This window comes from Melospiza georgiana, chromosome 2 (assembly GCF_028018845.1).
Source record: "Melospiza georgiana isolate bMelGeo1 chromosome 2, bMelGeo1.pri, whole genome shotgun sequence".
In the NCBI taxonomy this organism is placed as follows: domain Eukaryota; kingdom Metazoa; phylum Chordata; class Aves; order Passeriformes; family Passerellidae; genus Melospiza; species Melospiza georgiana.
Window position 1 is genome coordinate 116920254 of NC_080431.1, and position 24314 is coordinate 116944567.

At 43.7% G+C, this 24314-nt stretch overlaps 1 protein-coding gene across 1 annotated transcript in view; it reads right to left on the bottom strand.

The window, feature by feature from the left end:
• Window positions 1–3031: 3031 nt before the first annotated feature.
• Window positions 3032–24314, bottom strand: part of PCP4 (Purkinje cell protein 4) — a 58714-nt gene continuing 37431 nt past the window's right edge. The window contains exon 3 of the mRNA XM_058045362.1: window positions 3032–5025. Within this exon, the coding sequence (XP_057901345.1) occupies window positions 4898–5025 (128 nt within the window). The 3' untranslated portion in view covers window positions 3032–4897. The remainder of the gene's footprint in view (window positions 5026–24314) is intronic.

Consider the following 24314-nt stretch of genomic DNA (forward strand, 5'->3'; position numbering starts at 1 on the left):
CACTGGGTGCATTTCATCTGGATGGCTGCATTTCATTCCAGGCACACAGATAAACTGGCAGAGTTCAAAGGAGAATAACAAAAAATAAGGGAAAGGGTTGAAAAGGAGACCTACAAGATAAGATTAGGGGAACTGGGTATAGCTGGACTGGAACAAATTAATCTAAATGGCAGGAGGGAGTATTTAGGTTTTAAGTACAAACCAACCTTTATAGCTTTAAGAAAAGTTCAGCCATGGAACAAGCTGCCAAGGAAGGTTTTAGCCTTACCATCACTAGAGATACTAAAAGGCAGGAGACCATCTGTCAGGGAGAGTTTGGGGATTAAAAAAAAAAAAAAACAGAAAAAAAAATGCACTGCCTTAATTTAAGAATTGAGCTAAATAACCCATTCGTGACTAGGCTTTAATGGATTAGAAATGGCAGAGCTTCTCTTTTGAGGGGAAGTTCCTGGATCTTCCCCCTCTGAAGATTGTCTTGATCATATAAACCAATACAAGGGATTTCTGCTGTTTTCACATTGAGAAGGATATTTGCATTTAAATGCTTCCAGGAGATAAATGTCTAAATATTCATTTCATCATATTGATGGTACACTCTGCTTTTTCCCCATCGGGCTTTGAACACTGGTATAGAGCTAATATTGAGAAATCAGGGAATCAGCTAATATTGAGAATCAGGGAATATCCTGACTGGGAGGGATCATCCAAGCCCAACTCCTGGCCTTGCACAGGCATCCCAAAATCCCACCCTATGCCTGGGAGTGTTGTCCAAACACTCCCTGAGTTCTGGCAGCCTTGGGGCTGTGCTCACTGCCCAGGGGAGCCTGTACAACAAATTGTCACCTCACTTGTTTCCCTGTGGGACCCTTTGTTCCCACACCTCAGCTCCTCTGAGAGGCACTCAAGGAATCCCTGTTAAAACTTCTGGAAAATCCAGGTGTCCCTGGGTTCCCAGTTCCCTCCTTTCATCTCCAGGGATGCAGGTTTTGGAGTCACAGTGGCTGTGTGGCTGGTGATGTATCATGACTGCATCACTTCATCTCTTTGGTTTTCTCTCAAGACTCCTAATGAAGCTGCTCTTTGGAAATTCCTGAATTCTGCTAGAGCCCTTTCTAAATGGCATTTCTAAAATATGTTGTTAATTGTCCCTGGAGCTGAGGCCAGTGGGAGCAATGGTTTGATCGAGGCAGATGTTGTGCATCTGAGCTCCTCCATCACATGGATGAATGTGGAATTCACATTCCCTGAAAAAATCCCTTCTCCCAGGATTTTTCTCCTGGGAAGCTGAGAAGCCTCAGAGAAAAGGAAAACAATTCTTATCTCATTTGCTTCTCCTGTGTTGTGCTCACATGTGGAATGTGTTTGGAGATTGTTTACCCACAGGTGATTGTTCCATTGGATTCTGCTGTGAGTTGTTTTCACTCTTTGGCCAATCAGGGCCAAGCTGTGTCAGGACTCTGGAGAGTCACAAGTTGTCATTATTATCTTTTTAGCATTCAGTAAGCATCCTTTCTGTATTCTTTAGTATAGTTTAGTATAGTATTCTTTAATATAATATAGTAATATAAAGTAATAAATTAGCCTTCTGAGAACATGGAGTCAGATTCATCATTCCTGCCTTTGTTGGGACACTCCCTGCAAATACAATAGGTGAACCTTGTGCACTCCTGGTGATTTGTTGGTGATTTGTTGGTATTCATTTGTTGATACTAAAAGGGTGAGTTCAGATGGGATATTGGGAAGGAATTGTTCCCTGGGATAGTGGGCAGGCCCTGGCACAGGTGCTGCCCCTGGATCCCTGGCAGTGCCCAAGGCCAGGCTGGACACTGGGGCTGGAGCAGCCTGGGACAGTGGATGTTCCCTTCCTATGGAAAAGAAGATCAGAAAGAGGTGAACTTTAAGAATTCTTCCAACCCAACCCATTCCATGGCTTGATTCTATGATTCTGATTTTGTCAGGTTGCACCAAACTCTGACTGAGTTGTGGGAGCCTCTGCTCTGGGCATTAATCCAAAAACCATTTCTACTTTTTGCATAACCTCCACTTTCCCCACAGGTCTGGCTGTGGCTTGCTTTTCTCTCTTTAACTTGACAGACTCCACATTCTTTGCTGTTTTCCTCATGTGGGCATTCCTGTGCTTTTTCATGGCTTTTGGTTGCTCCTGTTGGTCCCCTCTGTGTTTATTTCCACAGGTTATTTTACAGTCCAGGCAACATTGTGAGCTAAGGATTTCACAGGCTCAGGCAATTGTCCTGATCACTCAGCTGTAGGTTATTCTCTTTTGGGATAATCTGGCAGCAATTTGGAGCAGAGGCAGCATGGATGTGTCTGGGGAGGGTGTGGGTGTCAGGGGTGGGAGCCATAACCCTGTTTCCTGCAAAATCCACTGCTCTGAGTATTCTTCCATGTTACCTATGGGAACTTTGGGGTTATCAGCACTGAGATCCCCCTAAATTAAATCTTTATTGCCATTACTGCATTACTCACAGCTAGGCAGAGCTTATTGTCTGGAAATTAAAAGACCCACATTATCCCTGGAATATTAACTGTCCTCTTACCCATCCTGGTTGAATCCCATTCCTTTTCTCACCTCAGCCAAACCCAGAGAGGTCTCTCAAAATTGTGAGTTAGTGGTAAGAAAAGAAATTAACAGCTGTCACCTTGGATATGGGCAAAAGATGAGTGAAAAGCAGGACTCGGGAGCAAGAAAGCTCTCCTGGGAACACGAATCTGTGTGCAAACACATTTACATGAAAAGGAAATTGTCTGACAGGGGCAGCCACAATTATTCCAAATCTCATGCCAGATCACTGTTTCCTCATTATGTTTCTCTGTACATTAGGGCTGTGTCTGTGAGATGCACTCTGAACTGCACACTGAAGAAAAGCCCTGCTGCTGGAAGAGCCATAATTCATTTACTAGCAGCCCCTGTTGCTGTGCTTCAATAATGCAATCATTTTCTCTGCGTCCCAACCATATGATTATTCCTGTTGTGTAGGAAATTTAAGTCCAAGGAATGTCAGATCAAATATAAAAGCCTAGTGCTTACCCATAGTTTTTATTCAATTAAGTAGCCATTACAGAGCTCATGCTGTTTCAAATGACATAATGCAGAACACAAATGCAGTCTTTTGTTACAAATATATGTTCATCTAAACAAAATGGCACCAAAACAATCCAAAGCCATTACAATTTTTAGATTATTATGCTTAGGCTATCATTATATGGTGAGCAGTTGTTGTGAAAGACAAGTGGGGGAACTGGGGCCTCCACAAACCACACTCTGAGCACAGCAGCACTGTTATTTGAGGTTTATTTGTGAAATCCTGAAATGCAGAGGGAACAGTGCAGATAGAAAAATAAATAATGAAAGCACTGAGCTGACTTTGCAGGTGATGAGTGGGAAAGTCATGCCTAGGACCTGACATAGACGCCACAGGCAGGGTCTGGCTGTTCCCCCCAAAAATTAATTCTCTGTGCCTTCCTGCCCAGCCTCAAGCAGCTCACAAATGATGTTTGCACATGCTTTCTTCTCTGCCCACAGGATTTCTCCTGCTCAGCATTCCCTGAGGGCTCCCTGTAGCCAGCACAGGGCCAGAACTTTTTGCACCACCTCCAAAATGATGCCCAGCACCACAAGTGCCTGAACCTGTAGAAGGTTTTCCCTTTTCCTTTGGAATCCCCCAGCTCTGCATCTCTCCAGCACTGCTGCCCTGATGGGCTCCTTGGGAAAGCCAGGAGGCCCCTCCTTCCCTCTGTCCCTGCCCCTGCTCTGGATTTCTGTTTAAATGTGATTAATGATGCATTTATCCCATTGCCCTGGTGATCAAACACTCCTGTGGAAGGTGGGAGAGGAAGGGAAGAATCCCCTGGGCAGAGCTGGGAATGACCCCTGGATCTGTGCCCCTGAAGGGGTGCAAGGCTGGCAAGCTGTCACCACTCACCTCCCCACTTCAGACACATTGTAGCTGATTTTTGTGATCCAAACCTGGGCTAACTCACCAATAAAGGGGCTCAAAGCTGAATACAGAACAGTGCAAATGGACACAGGAAGCCTGGTATGATTTACTCCTCAAACACTGAAAATAATATGGAAAGAGAGAGATGGCACAGAAACAGTTGTTGATTATGTAGAGACTGAAAAACCAACATGAGGAAATAGAGTTTAGACGGTCAGTTTCTATTTTTACAGACAAAAATCAAACCCAAATTTCCAAAGGTATTTTGTGTCTGGTTTATTATTTTCTTTCCATAACAGTCAACGTGGTCCAAGATCTCTGAATGTTATCATGCAAAGAGGAAGGACAGGCACAATTTCCCCACTCAAACCACTTCATTGACACACTTGCAAGACAAAAATAAACTGCTCCCTGCTTCCTACACCCCTCATGCCAGCTTCTGTCTGCAACTTTTCTCTTTTCTTTTTTATTTACTTTCAACTCATTACAAGAAAGTCATTTTATTTTCACATTTTGCTGGCAGCTGGAAGTCTCCAAATGAGGGAAGCAGGGCTGAGATGCATCTATCTCATCCCTCAGCAAAAATCCCTGCAACATACGGTGCTGTTACGACTCTGAGCTTTAGGTGGAGAGGGAAACAGGCATCTGGGCTGGGTTCATTTGTAACGCTGCACTTGCTGGATTAATATGGAAAGACAGATGAAGGCAGACACTTTAATTACTTCACCCTAACTTTTTATTACAACATCAAGTAAAATGGTGAGTTACAGAGGATAATGGGCGTGAAACATCTGGGATGAAGTCGCACACAAGCTCATGGGTTGTTATCTGCCAATGGGGTTTTAAATATTGGTAATTTCTGTACATGCATCTTTGTGTTATTTCTGATCTTGATAAATCATCTCAGGATTACTTTGTTTTGAGCTGTGAGGTAGCTACTAGGACTGGGAGCCAGCTTTTTTCTTCTGGAATTTTCTGAACTGGGACTGTATCGCCACGGCCGCCCGCTCTGTCTCTGGCGCGTCCATGTCTATGTCAAACTCCTCTTGGACCTTCTTTTGCCCATCTGCTCAAAGGAAACACAACAAAAAACATCAAATCAGCAGCTTTTTCACACAGGGATGATCACTGAACAGCACAGGTGGAAAATTCTGCTGCTTTCTCCTTCTTCCTAAAGATCCTTATTAAATAATGAGGTAAAAGCCCTTTATCTCTTAACCATATCTCAATTTTCAGACCAAGGGAAAGGCATCAATAGACACAGACATGGAAAGGGGGAGCAGATTCAGGGAAAAAACCTGGCAAAAGTTACATCAAACCCCTCCCAGTGACAGAGTTTGGGGAGCTGGGCACTGAGGAGCAACATCCAAAGGGTGCTCAGCACTCATCCAGCATCTGGGCAAGTCCTCACAGCCCAGGGAGAACTTAAAGTTCCTTTCCAACCTAAATTATTCTACGTTTACTCTAAAAAAAGAGGCAGATTAAAATATTTTAAAGTAGAGGCATTAAGACCCTGTTCTTATCACACTTCCAACATGAGAGGAAGAGATAATACTTCCTTTCCTAAGGCTAATTTCCATCCTTTCCCCTCGTTTCCTGCCTCATCCCTTCCAACACGCACATCCCTTCCCCTCTGAATCATTTATGTCCAATCTCTCCACCACTGTGCTGCTTCCCTCACTTCTCTCCAGGCTCTGCTCTTGTCTTTCATCCTCAATCCTTGGCTCTTTGCCTCCCTTTATTCCCAGGCCCAGCTTTCCCTTCAGCTGCATTCGGCCTCCACGTGGCCAACCCAGCTGACTCTGCTGAATTTTCCTTCACCCACCTACAAGTTAAAAGTGCAGCCCTGGGAAAATTCCTGCCCTGGTTGCAGAGATAACCCTGAACTGCCTGGACTGAGCTGGTGGGAGCACGTTTGCCCCACTGACCTTGTCACAGCATTGAGTTTTTCACCATAAACTGGTTTGTTGAACTCACTGATGCCACTCTTGTGTGCCAGCCTGCAGTGCACGTCACACCAGGACGTGCAGGGAGCTCTGCTTGGGGGAATTCACCCATTTTGAACCACTTTGCTCTTAATTCTTGACATTATTACCTCCAGGATGCTCATCTCCAAGTAGGGTTAATGCAAATAAAGGCAATTTATTTTAATTTTCATATTTAAATGATGAAAATGAACTTATCCTCCTTATAGTCTCTGTCCTGCACACTAGAAAACAGGGATGCCATTCCATGGTTTTAGCATCAGTCCTACAGGATTTCTTGCCTTTACTTCTTGTTCTTACTCAAAACTCAGCTTTTGTGTCCATTTTCTATAGACCACTCTAAACAGAAGAAACATTTCAAGGGAAGGTTTTGCAATATCCCATATTGATTTTATTTTAACTACAGCAATCAAATAAATGTAGCTATGCTAATGTAAGATAAATGTTCACTTGGTATTTTGTTTTATTTAGAAAACATTTAAGAAGAAAGATGAAAATGGAAGAAGAAAGAGAAAATCTGGATTAAAAAAGAACAGCTTGAGAGCTCACCAAATTTTATTACACAGGCTAATGAAAAGCTAAGCTATCAAAACAAAGACTTGTGTGGAACAAAATCAATCCATTAACTTTATGTCATTAAATCACAGAATCATGTCATTAAATCTGAGAATCTGCATGGTTTGTGTAGCTATTCAAGCAATGCAACCACCCTGAGTACAGAAATACAATTATAGTTTATCTTGCGTGGGGAAGGGACGTGAAGGTCGGAAATGACACAGCCAAGGAGAAGCTGCAACTGATTTTGATTTGGTATTTATGGGTTAAAGGCAACCTAACAGTAAAAGTGGAGTCTGTCCATGGATTTTAGCCTTTCAGAGGAGTAATTGCTGTCCTTTGGAAATGCCAGTTGGGAAAACCAGATGGGTGGAGGAACAGACACAATTGGGTCTGTACCTCTTGAAGAAATCTGGCCTGTACAGCTCATTTCATATCACAGCCAAGTTTTAGCACCATCTTAACTTGCAACAGTGACTCAGCAATCTCACATTAACACTTAAGAAAATGCAGCATTGAGTGAAATTTGTCTCTAAATTTCCAGGACACTTAAATCTTTGCTTGATGCCATCATCACTGCTTTAAAATCAACTGTAATACATAATTCACAGTATCTTAAGGTCTAACTTCCTTTTATTTAACCTGCAGTTGTTGACATCGAAATCAAAATTCCACATGAGCTCTTCTCTATTTCTATTTTCCTGTCACCACTAAGAAATGCTAGGACAAGAAGCTTTCAGCCATGACTTAGACTTGTAATTAAGAAATCAGAAGTGTTCAAATGGGCCAAGACATTTATATGAATAAAGGAGAAATTCATAATTAGCAGATGGTAGGGAAATACAATGATTACACATATATGCATAATATATATTACAAAACAACATGTGCATTATCTGTGTAGGTAATGTAATATAATGGACATTTCTGTATAATTTTGTTTCTCCCTATGCCCATATTTCACTATTTTTATACATGGATGGTCCATCCACATTTGCATACATAGAGAATATATAATAATATATAATTGCACAGACACATTTGCTTAAAGAGTTAGTTTAAGTACATATAGTTAACATAGTTTAACATAGTTTAAGTCCTATATTAAACTGAAAAGAGCTGGATTGGGTATTTCCCAGATTTTGGGAGTGGATTTTCTTGGAGTTCTCCCCAAACCATTTCCTATTGATACCTGTCACAACACAGACACTTTACCAGATGGACTGTCAGTCTGGGGAGAAAATTCAGTGGGGTGCCAGCTTGGGCTTTGTCTAAGGGAATAAAATTTTAGCTTTTACCTTGAGCTGCTTCCCTAAAAGCAGCCTTGTGATTTTATTAAAAAGTATCACACCCTGCAAACAACATGGTTTTTCTGGTTGGGAGCAGGAGTTCCAACTCCCTTGTGACAGGGGAGCTGGAACCTGGTGATCTTTAAGGTCCCTTCCAACCCACACCATTCTGTGATTCTACAAATTAAGAATTAACCAATTGATTACAATGGAAACCCAGTCTGGGCTCAGGAACTGCACAGATTTGAAATCACCTCAGTGCACTGATGAAAAGATTAAAGCCTTTTTGCACCCTTCCTACTCCATATCCACCCATGGCACAGTGACTTTTACCTGTCAGTAGTTGTTCACATATCTCAGGCGTGCAGGCTGTTGGATTTGAGTCCTCAAATCATTAAATTTCTGCAGAGAGCTGAAAGCAAGCCTGTAGAAATGCTCCTCTTTCATGCCCTCCTGGTTTTCCTTTCACAAGGGATAATTACCTTGGAAATGGTCTGAAAACCCAGGAAATTCTTGCTCTCAGCAGGCCACAGCACAGGTAAGCACTGGCACAGGTTTTACTCCTGGATTTGATTTTTCCATTCCTGCTGGTGGGGGCCAACCATTCTGATAGCAAACCACCTTCCCAAGCTGCCTTGATGTGGCAATAAAGGTGCATCAGGATTCCATCCCCACCCTCTGCCACACACAACCTTTTGTTGGTATCTTCAGTTTCTAAATTAAATGATGATTCCTTCCGCATGGGTATCTGAGGATACCTGAACTACACCCACCCCAGGAGAAAACCAGGGGGAAAAAAACCCCAAAACTGTTGTCAGCAGACTTAAAACTCCTGAGCTTCTTGTGATTTTACAGGATTCAGAGATGGTTGATAAGCCCTGGCCTGCGTTTTCTGCTTTCTGAGGGGGACTCTGCTTTTATTAGCACCATAATAAATAAATCCTCCTAACCCTTCCTACTAAACTCAGCTATTGCAAGGCTTTCCCTGAAAGATTTCTTCATACTTTGCTGGCCTCTTCCAAAGACACCCTGACAAACCAGGGGAGCTAATGCCTGTCCCTGCTGGGCCCTGATCACTGCCAGCAGTAGTTGGGCATACCAAAAGATTTGGCATAACAAAAGATTGTTACCCAATGAATTTCCCAAAATCACATTTAACCAGGACTGGCTCTGGTTCCAATTGAGGCAAATCTGATCAGTGGTGGGGCAAACTCCTTGGAGAACTGTTGTATTTGCTGGGAAATGTCCCAAAGAAGGCAGGAATGATGAATCTGACTCCATGTTCTCAGAAGGCTAATTTATTACTTTTTATACTGTATTATATTAAAGAATACTATACTATACAATTTAGAAAGGATACTTACTAAATGCTAAAAAGATAATAAGGAAAACTCGTGACTGTCTCCAGAGTCCTGACACAGCTTGGCCCTGATTGGCCAAAGAGTGAAAACAACTCACAGCAGAATGCAATGAAACAATCACCTGTGGGTAAACAATCTCCAAACACATTCCACATGAGCAAAACACAGGAGAAGCAAATCAGATAATTATTGTTTTCCTTTTTCTCTGAGGCCTTTCAGCTTCCCAGGAGAAAAATCCTGGGAGAAGGGATTTTTTCAGAGAATGTGAATGCCACAGAAAACAACGTGAAGTGCCTGCTGAAAAGGGGCTCCCCACACCCCAGCACCACCACACTGCAGGGCTGAAGTGACACAATTTATAGGGCACAGGTTTTCCCTCACCACAGGCAGCACTCATCCCAGCAGGAGAGCCTGAAGCAGCAACTAATGAGCTGCTTTCCAAGTCCCCCATCATCTTGCACTGCTGCAGCTGAAGAAAGATCTGTGTTTTCCTTTTCCAGATGAAACAGCATTAGAATGCTGTTGCCATGATCTGCTAGAGCGCCCTGTGATCCATGGCAAACACTGGATGGATAATGAAGCTGAAGGAAAACAATAAAATCTTACACATAAATCTACCCATCAAGCTCTGAAGAAATGTGGTGCAAATGTAATTATTCACAAATGTGCCTCCAGCTATTTCTTTCATTTACTTTTCAGCTATGAAGCAAAATGAATTGTGATAACGCTGGGAAAAGGAAACATTGCTTATTCCATATGGGCCAAAAGTTTCAAGCAGTCTTTTGTGACATTTGAACACAGCCTAAACAGACCCAAAACTGCTCAGGGAAGGGAAAAGGTTAGTGGGGTGGAAAAGGGGACTCAGTCTTTATTCTCAGAAATTCCCATCTTCCAGATGAAACGGAAATTGCTTGTCACATTCAGCATGAAAAATCACATGGGCTGAAGCCTCTCCCTGGCATTTCATGTCTCAGGATCCATCCTCTGCCCCTGCTCACATCTAACAGGAATTATGGGGCCAGACCAAAGATGGAATACACTCATAAAAATATTGCATTTTTCAGAGGCTAAACTGCAGCGTTTGGGAAAAAAGATTCAATGGAGTGTGGGACAGAATCACAGGGCCAGAAGCAGAGTTTGCCTCAGGCAGGATCATTACCTCCCACTGCTCCAAAGATTTTTCAAGCTGTGACAATCTTTATCCCAAGCTATTACACCAGCCTATCCAATAAGGCAGGACAGCCCCTAATTAAAGAGGAGCAAAATGGGCAGGAATCACACGGATGCTGACATCCATGTGCAGCATTATCTTTATGTGATGGGAAGAGTCATTTTGTCTGCCCAGACTCCACAGAGCAACCAGCCAGCTGGAGAAAGCATATGGATGCTCAGAGGTGTGGAGGCCACACTTAACTCCTCACAAGGAATAGTTTTAAAAGCCAAGAGGTGATGTTGGCCATTCTTTCCCTTCTGTATCTACTTGAGGGTGAGGAAGTAAATGACTCATTTTTTTAGGGGAATTACAGAATCATGGAATGGTTTGGGTTGGAAGGGACCTCAGAGATCATCCAGCTCCACCCCTGCCATGGCAGAGACACCTTCCACTGTCCCAGGCTGCTCCAAGCCCAATGTCCAACCTGGCTTTGGACACTGCCAGGGATGGGGCATCCATAAAATTTCTGGGCAAGCTGTTACAATTCCTCACTAAGCTCACAGTAAAGAATCTCTTCTGATATCTAACCTGAACCTAAACTCCTTGTCAGTTTGAAGCCGTTCTCCCTTGTACTTGGAATTGTCTCTCTCTTCCCAGCTCCTCCAGGCCCTGCAAGGCCACCCTGAGCTCAGCCCAAAGCTTCTCCTGTGCAGGTGAACAATGCCAGCTGTGCCAGCCTTTCCTGCCAGCAGAGCTGCTCCATCCCTCTGCCCATCCTGGAGCCTCCTCTGGGCTCTGCAGCAGCTCCAGCTCCTCCCTGGGCTGAGCCTGCCCTGGCCCAGCCTGAGGCCGCTCCCTCTGCTCCTGTCCCTGTTCCCTGGCAGCAGAGCCCGACCCCCCCGGCTGTGCCCTCCTGGCAGGGACTTGTGCAGAGCCACGAGGGCCCCTGAGCCTCCTTTGCTCCAGCCTCAGCCCCTTCCAGCTCCCTCAGCCCCTGCTGGGGCTCCAGCCCCTGCCCAGCTCCGTTCCCTGCCCTGGACACGCTCCAGCCCCTCCAGGGCTCTCCTGCAGGAGCAGAACTGGGCCCAGCCCTGGAGGGGCCTCTCAGAGCCAGCACAGAGGGACAATCCCTGCCCTGCTCCTGCTGCACACACAATTCCCCATCCAGCCCAGCTGCCAGGGGCCTTCCTGGACACAAAGATTCAGCCTCTTCATTAATAAGGACAGAATTTTTCTCTAATTAGATTAGGAACAACAATAATTGTCCTTCCTGCTCATCAGAAGTGCTGCAGGGTGAGATGTTCAGTTTGTGACAAGGACTTCATCCTTAAAGCTGTTCCTGTTTTGTCACTCCAAAAGGAACCCAGAACTTCCTGGGCCACCTTCCAGAGTCCAGGGCTCCCTGGTGGGTTTGTCAGGAGAGAGGCACTTGATGGCTGGGAATTACAGCTTTACACAAGGGGGTTTTGTTTTCAGGTTTTCGAAGGTGGAAAATGCTGGGGAAATGTAAAGTCCATAAAGGAACCATCTCTGAAACTGAAAAGCAACCCCTGGAGCTCAGCAGTCTCCTGACACTTCAAAAGCTCCATGTGGAAAAAGAAAAATAAAGGTTATCATTAATGATAAGACTAAATGTAACATCTATTTTTATCTCAACTACACCAATTGGCCCCAGAATATCACTCAAAGCTAGCCAGAAATAATTAATATCATTTGATTCAACTGTAAATTACAATTTGGTATAAAGAACATGTTATTAGGCAAGCAGAATCTTTTATTTTTCAAATTGACCTTTACTTTCAGAATATGGTGTTGCTATCTCAAACTCGAAAAATTAGTTTTGCTGCAAAAAATAATGGTTGTTCTTCTATAATTTTAAAAATGTTATTTCAGCATGAGGTTTTGAAATGTCTGATTAATCTTTTTTTTTTCCTAGTTGTAATAATGTTGGAGAACAGGAATATTATTTCTGACGTAAGATAAATTAAGTAGCATAAAAAATATGTACATTGGGGTAATATAATGGAACAGAAAGGAATAGCAATAAAATTCAGTTTACAGAAATTGCATTCTCTAGATTGTAGCCAACTACAGATGAATTGATTTTGCTCAACAATTAATATAGAGACAAATATTGTTTTTCCTTAAATGCTAATATTGTTTAAGCAATTATTCCTCATCTTCAAAGTAATTAATGGATCACTGCCAGCCTTTTAAAATGGTTTACAAACACATAACTGATGCACAGATAGGTACATAATTCATGGGAGGCATTCTGGGAATGAAACCAGAGGCCCTAATTCACATTCCCACACGGATATCAAACTTTGTGCAAGTTTAACTGGGAACCTGGCAAACAAATCCAGCCTGTTTTCAGCTCTTAATCTCATCTCTTACCAGCTAAAGCTGTGTCTGAGGGTGCTAAACTGGCAAATTCAGTGGCAGCTCTGGGAACTGAAGGGAAATGGTGCTGGGGATCAAGTGCTGGCACTGGCACAAATCACAGAATTTCCTGAGCTGGAAGGGACCCCAAGGAGCACAGAGTGCAGGTCCTGTCTGATCCCTGTGTTCCTGCACAATGATGTCCCATCTGTCAGGGTACCTGTCACCAATTCCCCGACTTCTGGGACTCTGGCTGGGGCCAGAGAGACCCTCCTGGAGTGGTCTTGTGTGAGGAAAGAGAGACACACTGGATATCTCTGCAGTCTTCAGGTTCTTGTTTATTGTTATCTTATCTAAAGTTTTGCATGCTGCCCACACCAGGCTCAGCACGCTGGAAAAGCCCCACAAAAATTGGCCAACTATCTCTTGTTCCAAGGTCTTTTAAGACTAAACTATCCAATTTAGAGCTGACACCTGGATTATTTTCCCTTTTACCCCAATAACTGATCCCACAGAGCTGCAATGGGGACTTTTCTGCCCAATTACAAAATGCCACCCAAACCCATGGAGAAGAAGGAAGAAGAAGCATGAAGAACAAACCCAGGACAACACCCTGTGCCCTCCATCTTGCTTCCATCCACAACACACTAAAAACCCCAAAACCTCAATTTCTCACTGAGTGATACACCTACACTGCTCTCTATAATCTATTTCACACTTTTGTGGATTCTGGTCTATTCTGGAGTTTAGGAAACTTTCTCCATGGATGAGGGTGAGAGTCAGAGCTGCCCTGGGGGTCAGGGCACCCCAGAGCAGACAGAGAAATATTCCCTGTGCCCTGAGTTTCCACACCCACCAGCAGGGATAACACACCCAGCCCTAACTCAGCCTCTCCTACAGGTCAGGATGCCAAAATTCTCCTCACAAATTCAGCCCAGAATTGTGAGAGTCTCATTCTGCAGCCGCCCAAGGCTCCAGCCAAGTTTGAAATAGGAATTGTTACAAGGTGGTTTTAATTTCCTCTGCCATTTCCAGGTCTCATTTCCCAGTTAAACACTGTGCCTTTAACCAGCTTTGCTGTGGAGGGAGCTGCATTTCAGCAGTGCCTGAAGCGAGCTGCCCTCCTGACTGGCTCCTCCACTGCTTGATTAATATATGATCAGTTATTTCCCTATTATGGTAGCATGCAGGCGCTCCCAGCCCGAGCTGGGAGCCCTAATGTGGTTACAAATGCAGAACAATAAATTCTTTCCCCTCCACCACCCCTCAGTGCTCTGACCTTTGCAAAAGTGTCTTCAGCAGTAACGTTTAAAATAACAACGGGAGAACTTCCTCAGGGCTACCTCGACACCAGCACATTACCCAAGGCCCCAGCACAGCTCAGGCATCATCCACAGCTTCCCTGAATATCTGAGAGCATGGCTGGGATTGTTCCAGACAGACTCTGCCAAGGGACGAGGCGGCAGAGGATGGGACCCCCGAGGGAAGGAGAGTTCAGCCCTTTTGATTCACCTTTGCATCAAAACCATAGAAAAGGCTCTCAACCCATTTTGTTTTCTAAGAGGGATGTTGCCCCCAGCACTGTGGAAGCCCAGGGCACAGGGAATATTTCTGTGTCTGCTCTGGGGTGCCCTGACCCCCAGGGCAGCACTGACTCTGACCCTCATCCATGGAGAAAGTTTCCCAGACTTCAAGATAGACCAGAATCCACAAAAGTGTGAAATAGATTATAGAGAGCAGTGTAGGTGCATCTCTTAGGTGAGAAATTGAGGTTTTGGGGTTTTTAGTGTGTTGTGGATGGAAGCAAGATGGAGGGCACAGGGTGTCATCCTGGGTTTCTTCTTCAAGCTGCTTCTTCCTTCTTCTCCATGGGTTTGGGTGGCATTTTGTAATTGGGCAGAAAAGTCCCCATTGCAGCTCTTTGGGATCAGTTATTGGGTTAAAAGGGAAAATAATCCAGGTGTCAGTTCTTCACTGGATAGTTTAGTCTTAAAAGCCCTTGGAACAAGAGATTGTTGGCCAATTTTTGTGGGGCCTTCTAATGAAAAGCTGCAGAACTCACAGCAGTGAGACTGTTTTACTGATCAGAAATAATAAACACCTGAGTGTGAACACGAAACACCATCTCAGGTGCCTTCAATCCAGACCCAGAGAAACCCACAGCTGGTACCCCCACACATCACTTCCAAACCCTTTCCTGCTCCAGACTGCACAGGAACTGCTTCAGAATGAGCTGGCACTCACTGCTAATTGTGGGATGACCAATGATACCTGAGAGCACTCACCAGGAAAACACAAAACCAGAGGATTTTATCTTCCAGTGTGGCACTGCCTCCCTCAGCTTTGCTTTGCAGGGATGCTCCCTCAGGAGCAGCTGGGGAAGGAGCTCGGAGAAGTGGCAGCTATCACAACATGCCAGCCAGGAGTGGCAGGAAAGGGGGATCAAACCCCTGCCTGCCAAAGTGACAGCAGCTGGGGAAGGTGGCACGGGTTACAGAGCAAAACCTGTCAGTCACACAAAGGAGAGGAATCAATCAAAAGAGCCGTGCTATGGAGTCACAAGATGGTTTTTTCCATGCACAAAGAAGAGTGAGGCTTTGCCCTGCTCATCTTCAAAGTGGAAAATAAAGGCATTTTTTGGAGTCACTGGATACCAGCATATCTGTTAGCAACTAATGAGAGGCTATTTTAAGTTTACAGGGTGATTTTAATAAAAACTACTTTATCAGCACTTGGAAAGTCTCAGTGAGAAAATACTCTCCTCTTGTAAAATCTATCACAGCTTTTAATTACAAATGACTTAATCCCACTCAGAGGTAAAGTACAGGAACTGAGCTTTGCCATTCAGTATCACATTCTGAAGCAAAGGAGATATTGCAGAGAAATTCTTCCCTTCTTCTCAGAGAAATTCTGCAGGGTGAGCAGGCCCTGGCACAGGTTGGCAGAGCAGCTGTGGCTGCCCCTGGATCCCTGGAAATGTCAAGGGCAGGTTGGATATTGGGGCTTGGAGCATCCTGGGATAGTGGATATCCCTTCCTATGGAAGAGGTGGTTGGAAGATGAGCTTGAAGAACCTTTCCAGTCCAAACTATTCTATGATTTTATTTCAGTATCTTCTAAGCCTTGTAAACATTATCAATAAGAAACACTCTACTGCACAGATTAAGAGCAAGAAACAAACAACTTTAATAATGACCAAGCAGTGCAGCTTTTATTTGCACAAATATGAGTATGCTATTTATTTATTAAATAAATGAATAAATTCAATAATTTATCCTATTGCTCAGGATGCAATAGGATAAAGTAATTTAGCACAATCACACACACACACAAAAAAAGCCACTGCTTTAACACATGTACCATGTTTTTTTAACATCTTGCACTACCTGCCAGTTTGGGGATGCTTGTGGAGGCAACCAGTCAATAATTGGGTAGAAGTGGAGCTTGTGAGGTTAAAAATGCCTAAGGAAGTACCTGGAGTCTTTTAGTGACAGAACAGAATTGTCAAGAGGGTAAAAACACACTGGGATGACCAAACCTGCTCTAAGAGATTCCTTTAGGAGAGCATTTGGCAAAAGGAAGTTTGTCACCCCTCCTTAAAACCAAACTCATCCCTTCAGGAGAGCCCCAGAGATGTGATGGATGTAAAATCCAGAGCAGCTCCAAGGTAGTTCAGCCTGAGCAAAGACCAGGAGACTCTGATGGACATCAATTTACCATGAAACCTGGCCTGCCACTGGCTCTCACATGCTCCTGCATCACTTGGCTTTGTCACTTCACTCCAGCATCCACAAGCTCAGCCAGAGTGCCAGATAGATTCAGTCTGACCAGAAGTTTTACTGACTGCTCCACAGAATGAAATTTTCTCACAAAAGGTACAGAATTTTAACATCTCTGACTCCTGAAAGCAGTCACCCAGCTGTAGTTTTCCACCATAAAGCAAAGAAATCCTGTTGCAGGAGGGTTGGATCTAGGAAATTTCCACTGTTTTCTTTTGCTTGGGCTGTTACCCGAACAGAATCATTAATTTGAGTTTACATGTCTCCACTGAACACAAAGAGCCACAGTCTCTGTTTATTTCCCCTGCAGGCTGGCTTGCTTAACTTTCCTAGGAAGAGAGGAGGGGCTGCTCAGGAAAATGTAGGATAACACTGAAACAGCAGCACAGGGGAGATAAATGAAGATCCAGTGGCAATGTGGCTCTGAAAGAGGATGAGAAGGAATTAAATGCTGCAGGGTACTGTGAGTGTGTTCCAGTGTGTTCCAGGCTGTCTTGCCCAAGAGCCACTTGGAAAGCCAGGTTACATGTTCTGCAGAAGCTCATTAGGCCAAATATTTCAAAACCAGATTCTAGGTTAAAAGATCTGGCCAATTTCTAGGAGGGGGAAAAAAATCCTTATTCTAACTTAGAACTATGGAATCATTTAGGTTGGAAAAGATCTTTGAGATCTATAAATGAAGCCAAACTTGCAGGTGTTTAGCAATGGAGAAAAGCAAGGATTCCAAGGGTGCAAATCCAATATTTTTTGGAATCTCACCCTTGAATCCCTTCCTATACTGCTTAATTCTCCATTAGTGTTAAAGGCAGCTCAGAGGGGCTGGTTCAGATGTAGGCATTGTTCTCTAAATGAGTGACACTGCCTGAGCCTGAGTGCTGCCTGGACTACACACTGTAGAATTTCAGAAGAACACACTTATCTGCTATTTCATGAGAAATTCTTTCTCACCAAATGAATTACTTAGCCCTCATAAAAACTACTACACTGAAACTGCAGCAGCTAAGAAATCTTGTTTGCTCCAGGAAGGAAGAAAATAAAATAAAGGTAGGCACACCTTCTCCCACAACTCCAACTGAGTGCTCTGATCCCATGGGATGGAGAAGAAGAGAACAGCTCACCTTCAGCAGAGGGTCAGAGTGAACATTTGTTCCCTCTGCTGAGATGGCCAGGGAAGCTGCCAGTTGTGGAGCTGATCTGGATCCTCTCATGCTCCCTCAGGACCTGACTGAACACTGTGCATACACTTTTCTTTTTATAGAAATATAGTTGAACAGACAAAAAAAAACCTGTATCAGCACTCTCACTCTCCTTTCAATTTAATTCAGAGATAGTGAATTTTTGTGTACACTGTGTGCCTTTATGTGTACATCAATAAGACTCCTTCTATACCTCTAATAAGGGATTACAGCTAACACCACACAAGCAATATCAAATGTTTCATGTGAACAAGCAGCCAGATGACAATTTCTGAGAGAGCCGTAATTGAATTCAGCAGCTACAGCAAACACCAAACCTCTGCTCTGCTGCTTAGCTAAGAGAGAGCCAGGGGATGGCTGCTGCCATCATGAGGGGTGGAGGTGCTCCAAGGAACCTTCCTGAACCAAGGAACCCTCCTGAACCAAGGAACACCAAACCTGTGCTCTGCTGCTTAGCTAAGAGTGAGCCAGGGGATGGCTGCTGCCATCCTGGAGGGTGGAGGTGCTCCAAGGAACCCTGCATAACCAAGGAACCTTGCTGAACCCAGCCTGTGGCCAAGGCAGCCAAAACAGCCCTGAGAATGCAGGAGGAATAAAATGTGGGTGTCAGATGAGCTGGATGGCCATCTGTAGAGGACAAGAACACTTCATAAGGCATTGCCATGATGCTCATGGCTGATCCAAGCCAAGGAACACTGATATCACACTGGGATCTGCATGCAGAGCTCAGGAAACCACAGTGAGCACCTCCCTGTGCAGCTCCCCAACGTGGTGCACTCAACAGAGAGCTCTGATTTCACAGCACAGTTACACTCACATGTTCCTTCCATGCCAAAGCACACAAAGTTACTGCTTCATTTCTTCCTTAATGGAAGAAATCCAGCCCCACCACACATCCTTGCCATGTTTTCTTCTTTTCCCACCCCTACTGTGGAAACTGATGCTGAGGTGGACACGACTCTTGGCTCTGATGCAGAACTGGAGCACAGCTCTGCTCTTCCACTCATTTCCTGTCCCAGAGTAATAAAAAAGACCTTATTGTCACATAGGACAATTTACTGTTTAGCATAAGGGAGTAAAAAATGGCAGTGAGCAGACCCTAAAAAAGAGGGGGGATGAATCCAGAAGGACAAGGTGTCCCCCTGAGCAGCCCTTTCCCTACCCAAAGGCAGTTCTGCCCGGGGAGGCTGAAGCCTGGAATTGTAACGAGTCAATACCAAAGCTCTGTGGGATTTCTTGTCCCTGCCTTGAGCCTCTGTGTTTATTGAGTGAGGACTGATGGCTGTAAGGTAATGTAATTTTCCAAGCCTTTCCAAAGCAGCAAAGATAATGAGCAAGGTCGGGCTCCAAAGCCACTAGACAGTACTTCAAATCCTACTTCTGCTTTTTTTTTTTTTGTCCCTTTCCCCCACCTCATAAAAAAACAGAATTCCAAACCTTTTCGGGCCTAGGCACTGACTCAGCAACATCCTCTTTTGAACTCAGTGCTATTTCAGAAAAGGGTGGAGGGTTGTTCTCCCCCAGGAGTGCAGCTCTGTGTTCTGACAAGCATCTGACTCAAGGGTAGATCATTAATGCTGCCTTGCAGTGGGCTTATTCTCAGGTGTGTAGCAAGGAGGAGTATCCACCTTTTTATAGCCTGTGTATTGATTAATCACACCCACACTCCTTTTTATTTTTTATTTTTTTTTAATGTGGGTAAAAGCAAGCATGTTTTTCCAATAAAGGAAAGAGAAAGCAGGTCCATATTCCGAGCTCTGCATCTACATCAGGAGGTTATGGAGCAGGGAAGTGAAAATGGTCTCATTATCCTGACAGATGGTGCACTTCACAAGCCCACACAGAACACTGAGGACACAAAGGAAGGTTGTACGTGCCGGGAGTGTGGTGCATTTCTGAGCTGCCAGACAAGTGGTGTGTGAGGGACCACACTGGCCCTCCAGCCTTGCTGCCTTCCAGCCCTCAGAGCTGGAACAAATCCCTTTTGTCATCCTCTGCCTCCTTTCCTTCTGTCCCCCCTTTTAATCCTCCCATCAAAGAAAGATTCCTCTGTAACTTCGATTTTTTTTTCAATGCAAAAACATGTGAAGGCAAAACAAAAAGCAAGTTTTATTAATATGAGCTGTCTAGAAGAAAATGAGGCTTCCTATTAATCTTATCTTGGTTTTCACCTCACTAAGTTTTTCACCTGGTGCCTTTTAACAACGCCTATTTAAAATCAATTTTTTCAGGAGGGGTGGCCATTGATTCAGCTAAGTGCTGCAATTGCAATTAGAAAGTTATTAAACCCTGTGCCAGATAGACTAATTGACATGAAAATCTGACTGAGGCCAGGGGATAAAGGTTCCCCTCCTGCTTCAGCTCTAAGTTTATTGCACACATAAAGCTATCTTAAAAGAACATTCAGGTTACAAAGTTGAACACGAGAAAGTTAATAAATGACAAAAAGAACTGATACCATTAGGCAAAATGAACTGAATCACTGAGTGGGCAACTTGAATTTTTGACATTGAAACTTCCATGGTCTTAGGAGCACAGTGTTTCCTAGATTTAAAGCACAAAAAATGCATTTTGATGCAACATATGGACAGCCACATGGCTCCTCAGCACTGCTGCTTGGAACTGTTAAATCAACACCAGTTTTAATGGAGTAACTGGCAGGGGTGGGAGGCTGCTGTCCTGTTCCTGAATCAGCAGCAAAGGCAATGACCTTGACTACTTTTTGGGTGGGATTCATGAAGCTTTGGGTGGGATTCATGAAGCTGTCAGGAAAGGAACAATGAGAAAGCTCTGATGCCCTCAGATGTGGTGGCTGCTCCTGCTCCACCTCGTCCATCCCAGCTCTGCCCCAGCCCTGAAGGTCTCCACAGCCCCCAGCAATCCCCAACAATGCTGTGTCTTTATTTGGATGTTCCTGCTCCCCAAAACTGCTCCAGCACATTCCCTAACATCAGAATTCCAGCCCAGCCAGTCCATATTCCTCCCAGCCTGTCACCACGATATTGTATGAAAAATCCCTTCACCAGGATTTCTTCTCCTGGCAAGATGAGAAACCTCAGCTTCTCCATGTTTTGCTCCTCTGGAATGTGATTTGGAGAACTGTTTAACCCAGCATGTGAATTGTTTTTAATTAATGGCCAATCACAGCCAGCTGTGTCAGACTCTCTGAGTGTCACAGGTTTTATTATCATTCTTTTCTAGCTTTCTGATGTATCCTTTCTCTTTCTTTAGTACAGGCTTAGTATATAATTTCATATAATATAATATAATATAATATAATATAATATAATATAATATAATATAATATAATATAATATAATATAATATAATATAATATAATATAATATAATATAATATAATATAATATAATATCATGGTGACACAGCCAGTCCATATTCCTCCCTCCCAGTCCTGTTTCCCACCCCAAAAATATCAAATCCTGCCTAATCCTCTGTGGTTCCACCTTCCTGAGGAGCCCCTAATTAACTCCTTTGTCATCCCATCCTTTTTACCTGCCTGCTCCAGCTTCTGGGACCCTCTGCTCCCAAGCAAGGAGGAAGATTTTTTCCTAAGCAATTGTGGTGTTTTGGGAGCACAGAAAGGGCACCACCCTGCCTTTGGCTTCAGCTCCTGACCGAAGCATCACTGAATGTAGCAGCAATCAAGGAAAACTATGATCTCCTTAAGCCTTTCAAAGACAGTGTTGGTTTAATTGCTTTAGTGTTTACTGTTTGGCTCAGTGATGTTAAATTTTCACAGAAAAAAAAAATAATAATTAACTGCTTCACTGAACCCACACAAATGCAGGACTTGTATAACAGATAGAAAAGTCACATCCCAGATGACAAATCTTACATTTCTGTTCAAAGTGACAAAGGCTCAAAGCAGTCAGACAAAAGGCCACCAGAAATTGTTTTTAATTTCTTGATGTGCTAACATTTTGCTCAAGCCTCATTTTTGGAAAGTACTGGAATGACTTTGCTGAACCCTTCCAAAATAATTCTGCTTGAGGCAAGCAAGCAAAATGACAAATTTCAGCCTGAGCAATTGGATTTTGGCAAGGTTGTGTACAACTGAAAAGGGAGCTTTTAACCAGCAGAGTTCAGCAGCTGTTAATCGGCCTTGCCACCAGTCCAGATTGCAATAAACAAAATAAGTGCATGTAATAACAGTGAAGGAATGTAAACCAAATGAAATAAAAGTTACAGATAGCTGGAAAATCTTTAAAGGGATCAAAATCAGAGAGTGAATGTTACTCTGCTGGTGTTTTTAGAGTTTCCAATGACTTCTTGAAGATTTAAGCACGGGAAAAAAACTGAAAATAGTTGAGTCACTTAAAATGATTACACGGAAGGCAAAAATTAATCTGAGTAGTGCTTTACACATTCTGTGTTGAGGATTTCTCTCAACTTATCTCTGCTACTCAGTTAAAAAATTTTGTAGAAAACATTTTCCCTTGTGTGAATTTAGACCCTGCAGGCACTTTTTAAGGTCTGCCTGGATTTACAGACATGCCAGCTTGTCAATAAAGCTGATGAGAAAGAGCATCAGAGCTGCCACACACGGCTGCCCATCCTCAGATCATCTCCCAGCCCCTGTTTTCTGATCCAGAGAGATCCATTCCTCCTCCCCCTGCTTCTGAGGATTGCAAGGACAAAGGCTTACAAGCATCTGGAAGAAGGACTAAACCTTTCATGCATCTGCTCTGCCTCAGAAAACACAAGCAAGGAAGGACTGAAGCTGGGACTCACATCCCTCACTGCCTCCAAAGTGCTGGATGGGCAGAATGCACAGGACACAGCACACCCCAGTCCCTGTTCCACTAAACCCCAAATAATTGTCTTTACTGCTCAAATTTTAGATCTGACTGTAAACTGAACCAATTAATTATTTTTTCTCCTCTTTTGCTCAGGAAACTCAATTAATTCTCCTTTCCTTTTTCCTTTCCTTTCCTTTCCTTTCCTTTCCTTTCCTTTCCTTTCCTTTCCTTTCCTTTCCTTTCCTTTCCTTTCCTTTCCTTTTCCTTTCCTTTCCTTTCCTTTCCTTTCCTTTCCTTTCCTTTCCTTTCCTTTCCTTTCCTTTCCTTTCCTTTCCTTTCCTTTCCTTTCCTTTCCTTTCCTTTCCTTTCCTTTCCTTTTCTTTCCTTTCCTTTCCTTTCCTTTCCTTTCTTTCCTTTCCTTTCCTTTCCTTTCCTTTCCTTTCTCCTTGAAATTTACTTTTTCCTTGAAATTTCCTTTCCTTTCCTTGAAATTTCCTCTCCTTTCCTTTCCTTGAAATTTCCTTTCCATTCCATTTCCTTTCCTTTCCTTGAAATTTCCTTTCCTTTCTTGGAATTTCCTTTCCCATTTCCTCTTCTAATTCTGCTACTTTAAAAACTGCTTTGTCTCTTACTTGTGTTTCTCTCCTTCCAGGTGTCTCCTCACCTGGCCCTTGCTTAAACTGAATTTCCTTAATTTCCTTAGTCTAGGGAATTATTTGTGAGACTGGAGAGGAATGAGAAATTTCAGGTGAGGGGTCACTATGACTCCAAATTAGAGCATTAGTTCAGGACCCTTCTTTATGGCAAATTAATTTTCTTTACTAATGACCCAGCCTGCAAATTTTCCTGGGAAAATAGAAGGGGAAATGAGGCAGCCAGAGGGAGAAGCAGCACTTCACCTGGCTGTGCTGGGAAGACACAAAATGAGAGGTGAGACAGAAGAAACGAGGGAGACAAGAAGAGGAGCAGCCAGAGAAGACCTTACTTGTGGAAAAGATGAAAGGCAAACCTCAGGTTTTCTGAAGAAAGCAAGGAAAAAGGGACTTGACCCATCAGAGCAGCCTGGCCTGGCAGGAAGGAGCCGGAGTTTGGATTCAGCCTGGAGCATCCCCCTCCCATGGCACACTCACTTGTTGCCTCAACAAGGGCCCTCAGTGGCAGGAAAATATCAACTTACACAAACCAGGGACTGGTTAGAACTTCAACATTGTGAGTGAATGTCTCTTGGGCCTTGCAAAACCAGCAGAAAGCGCTGCCAGGAGAGCTGTGGCAACGTGCACCACAGAACTGAGAGTTTTCCAGTGCTCACCTCAAGCTGTGCAGCCTCTCCTGGGCAGCAAAAGCAAAACTTTCTTCTTTTTTTTTTTAAGCAAATCGATCAGATTTTCTCCTGAAACAACTCCCTGATGAGGGCAGAACACCCTGGGGGATTTTTAAACTGCCTGGGCTGGAAGTCCACATTGCTTTTTGTGTTCTGTTCTGTTTTCTGGCACGCTTGGCCAAACTTATCAAGTGTTTTGTCACATTCAGACAGCATCACTTACAACAACAAAAGGTATCCCTGACACCAGCAAATGAGGCTAGCAGCTCTGAGCTGCATCACTCCCTCTCTCAGCAATTACACTGAAATTAAAGAAAAAATAAATCAACTCAGCCTTTTGCCAGAAAAAATAAACTCTGCCAGGCCAGAACCTCCAGAAATCCACAGCACAATGGAAACAGCTGCTCTCTAACTCAGCTCAGGTTAATTGTTGGTTTCTACTTTGCAAGTTCTGTCAAGAAATTCAGCCCCAAATATTCACCACAGTACTACAGAATCCTGCAGAAAACTCCTTACAGCCACAGAAAATCACTGTGGTGTCCAAAGAGTTGTGGGAGACTCAAAACAAAGGTCAAA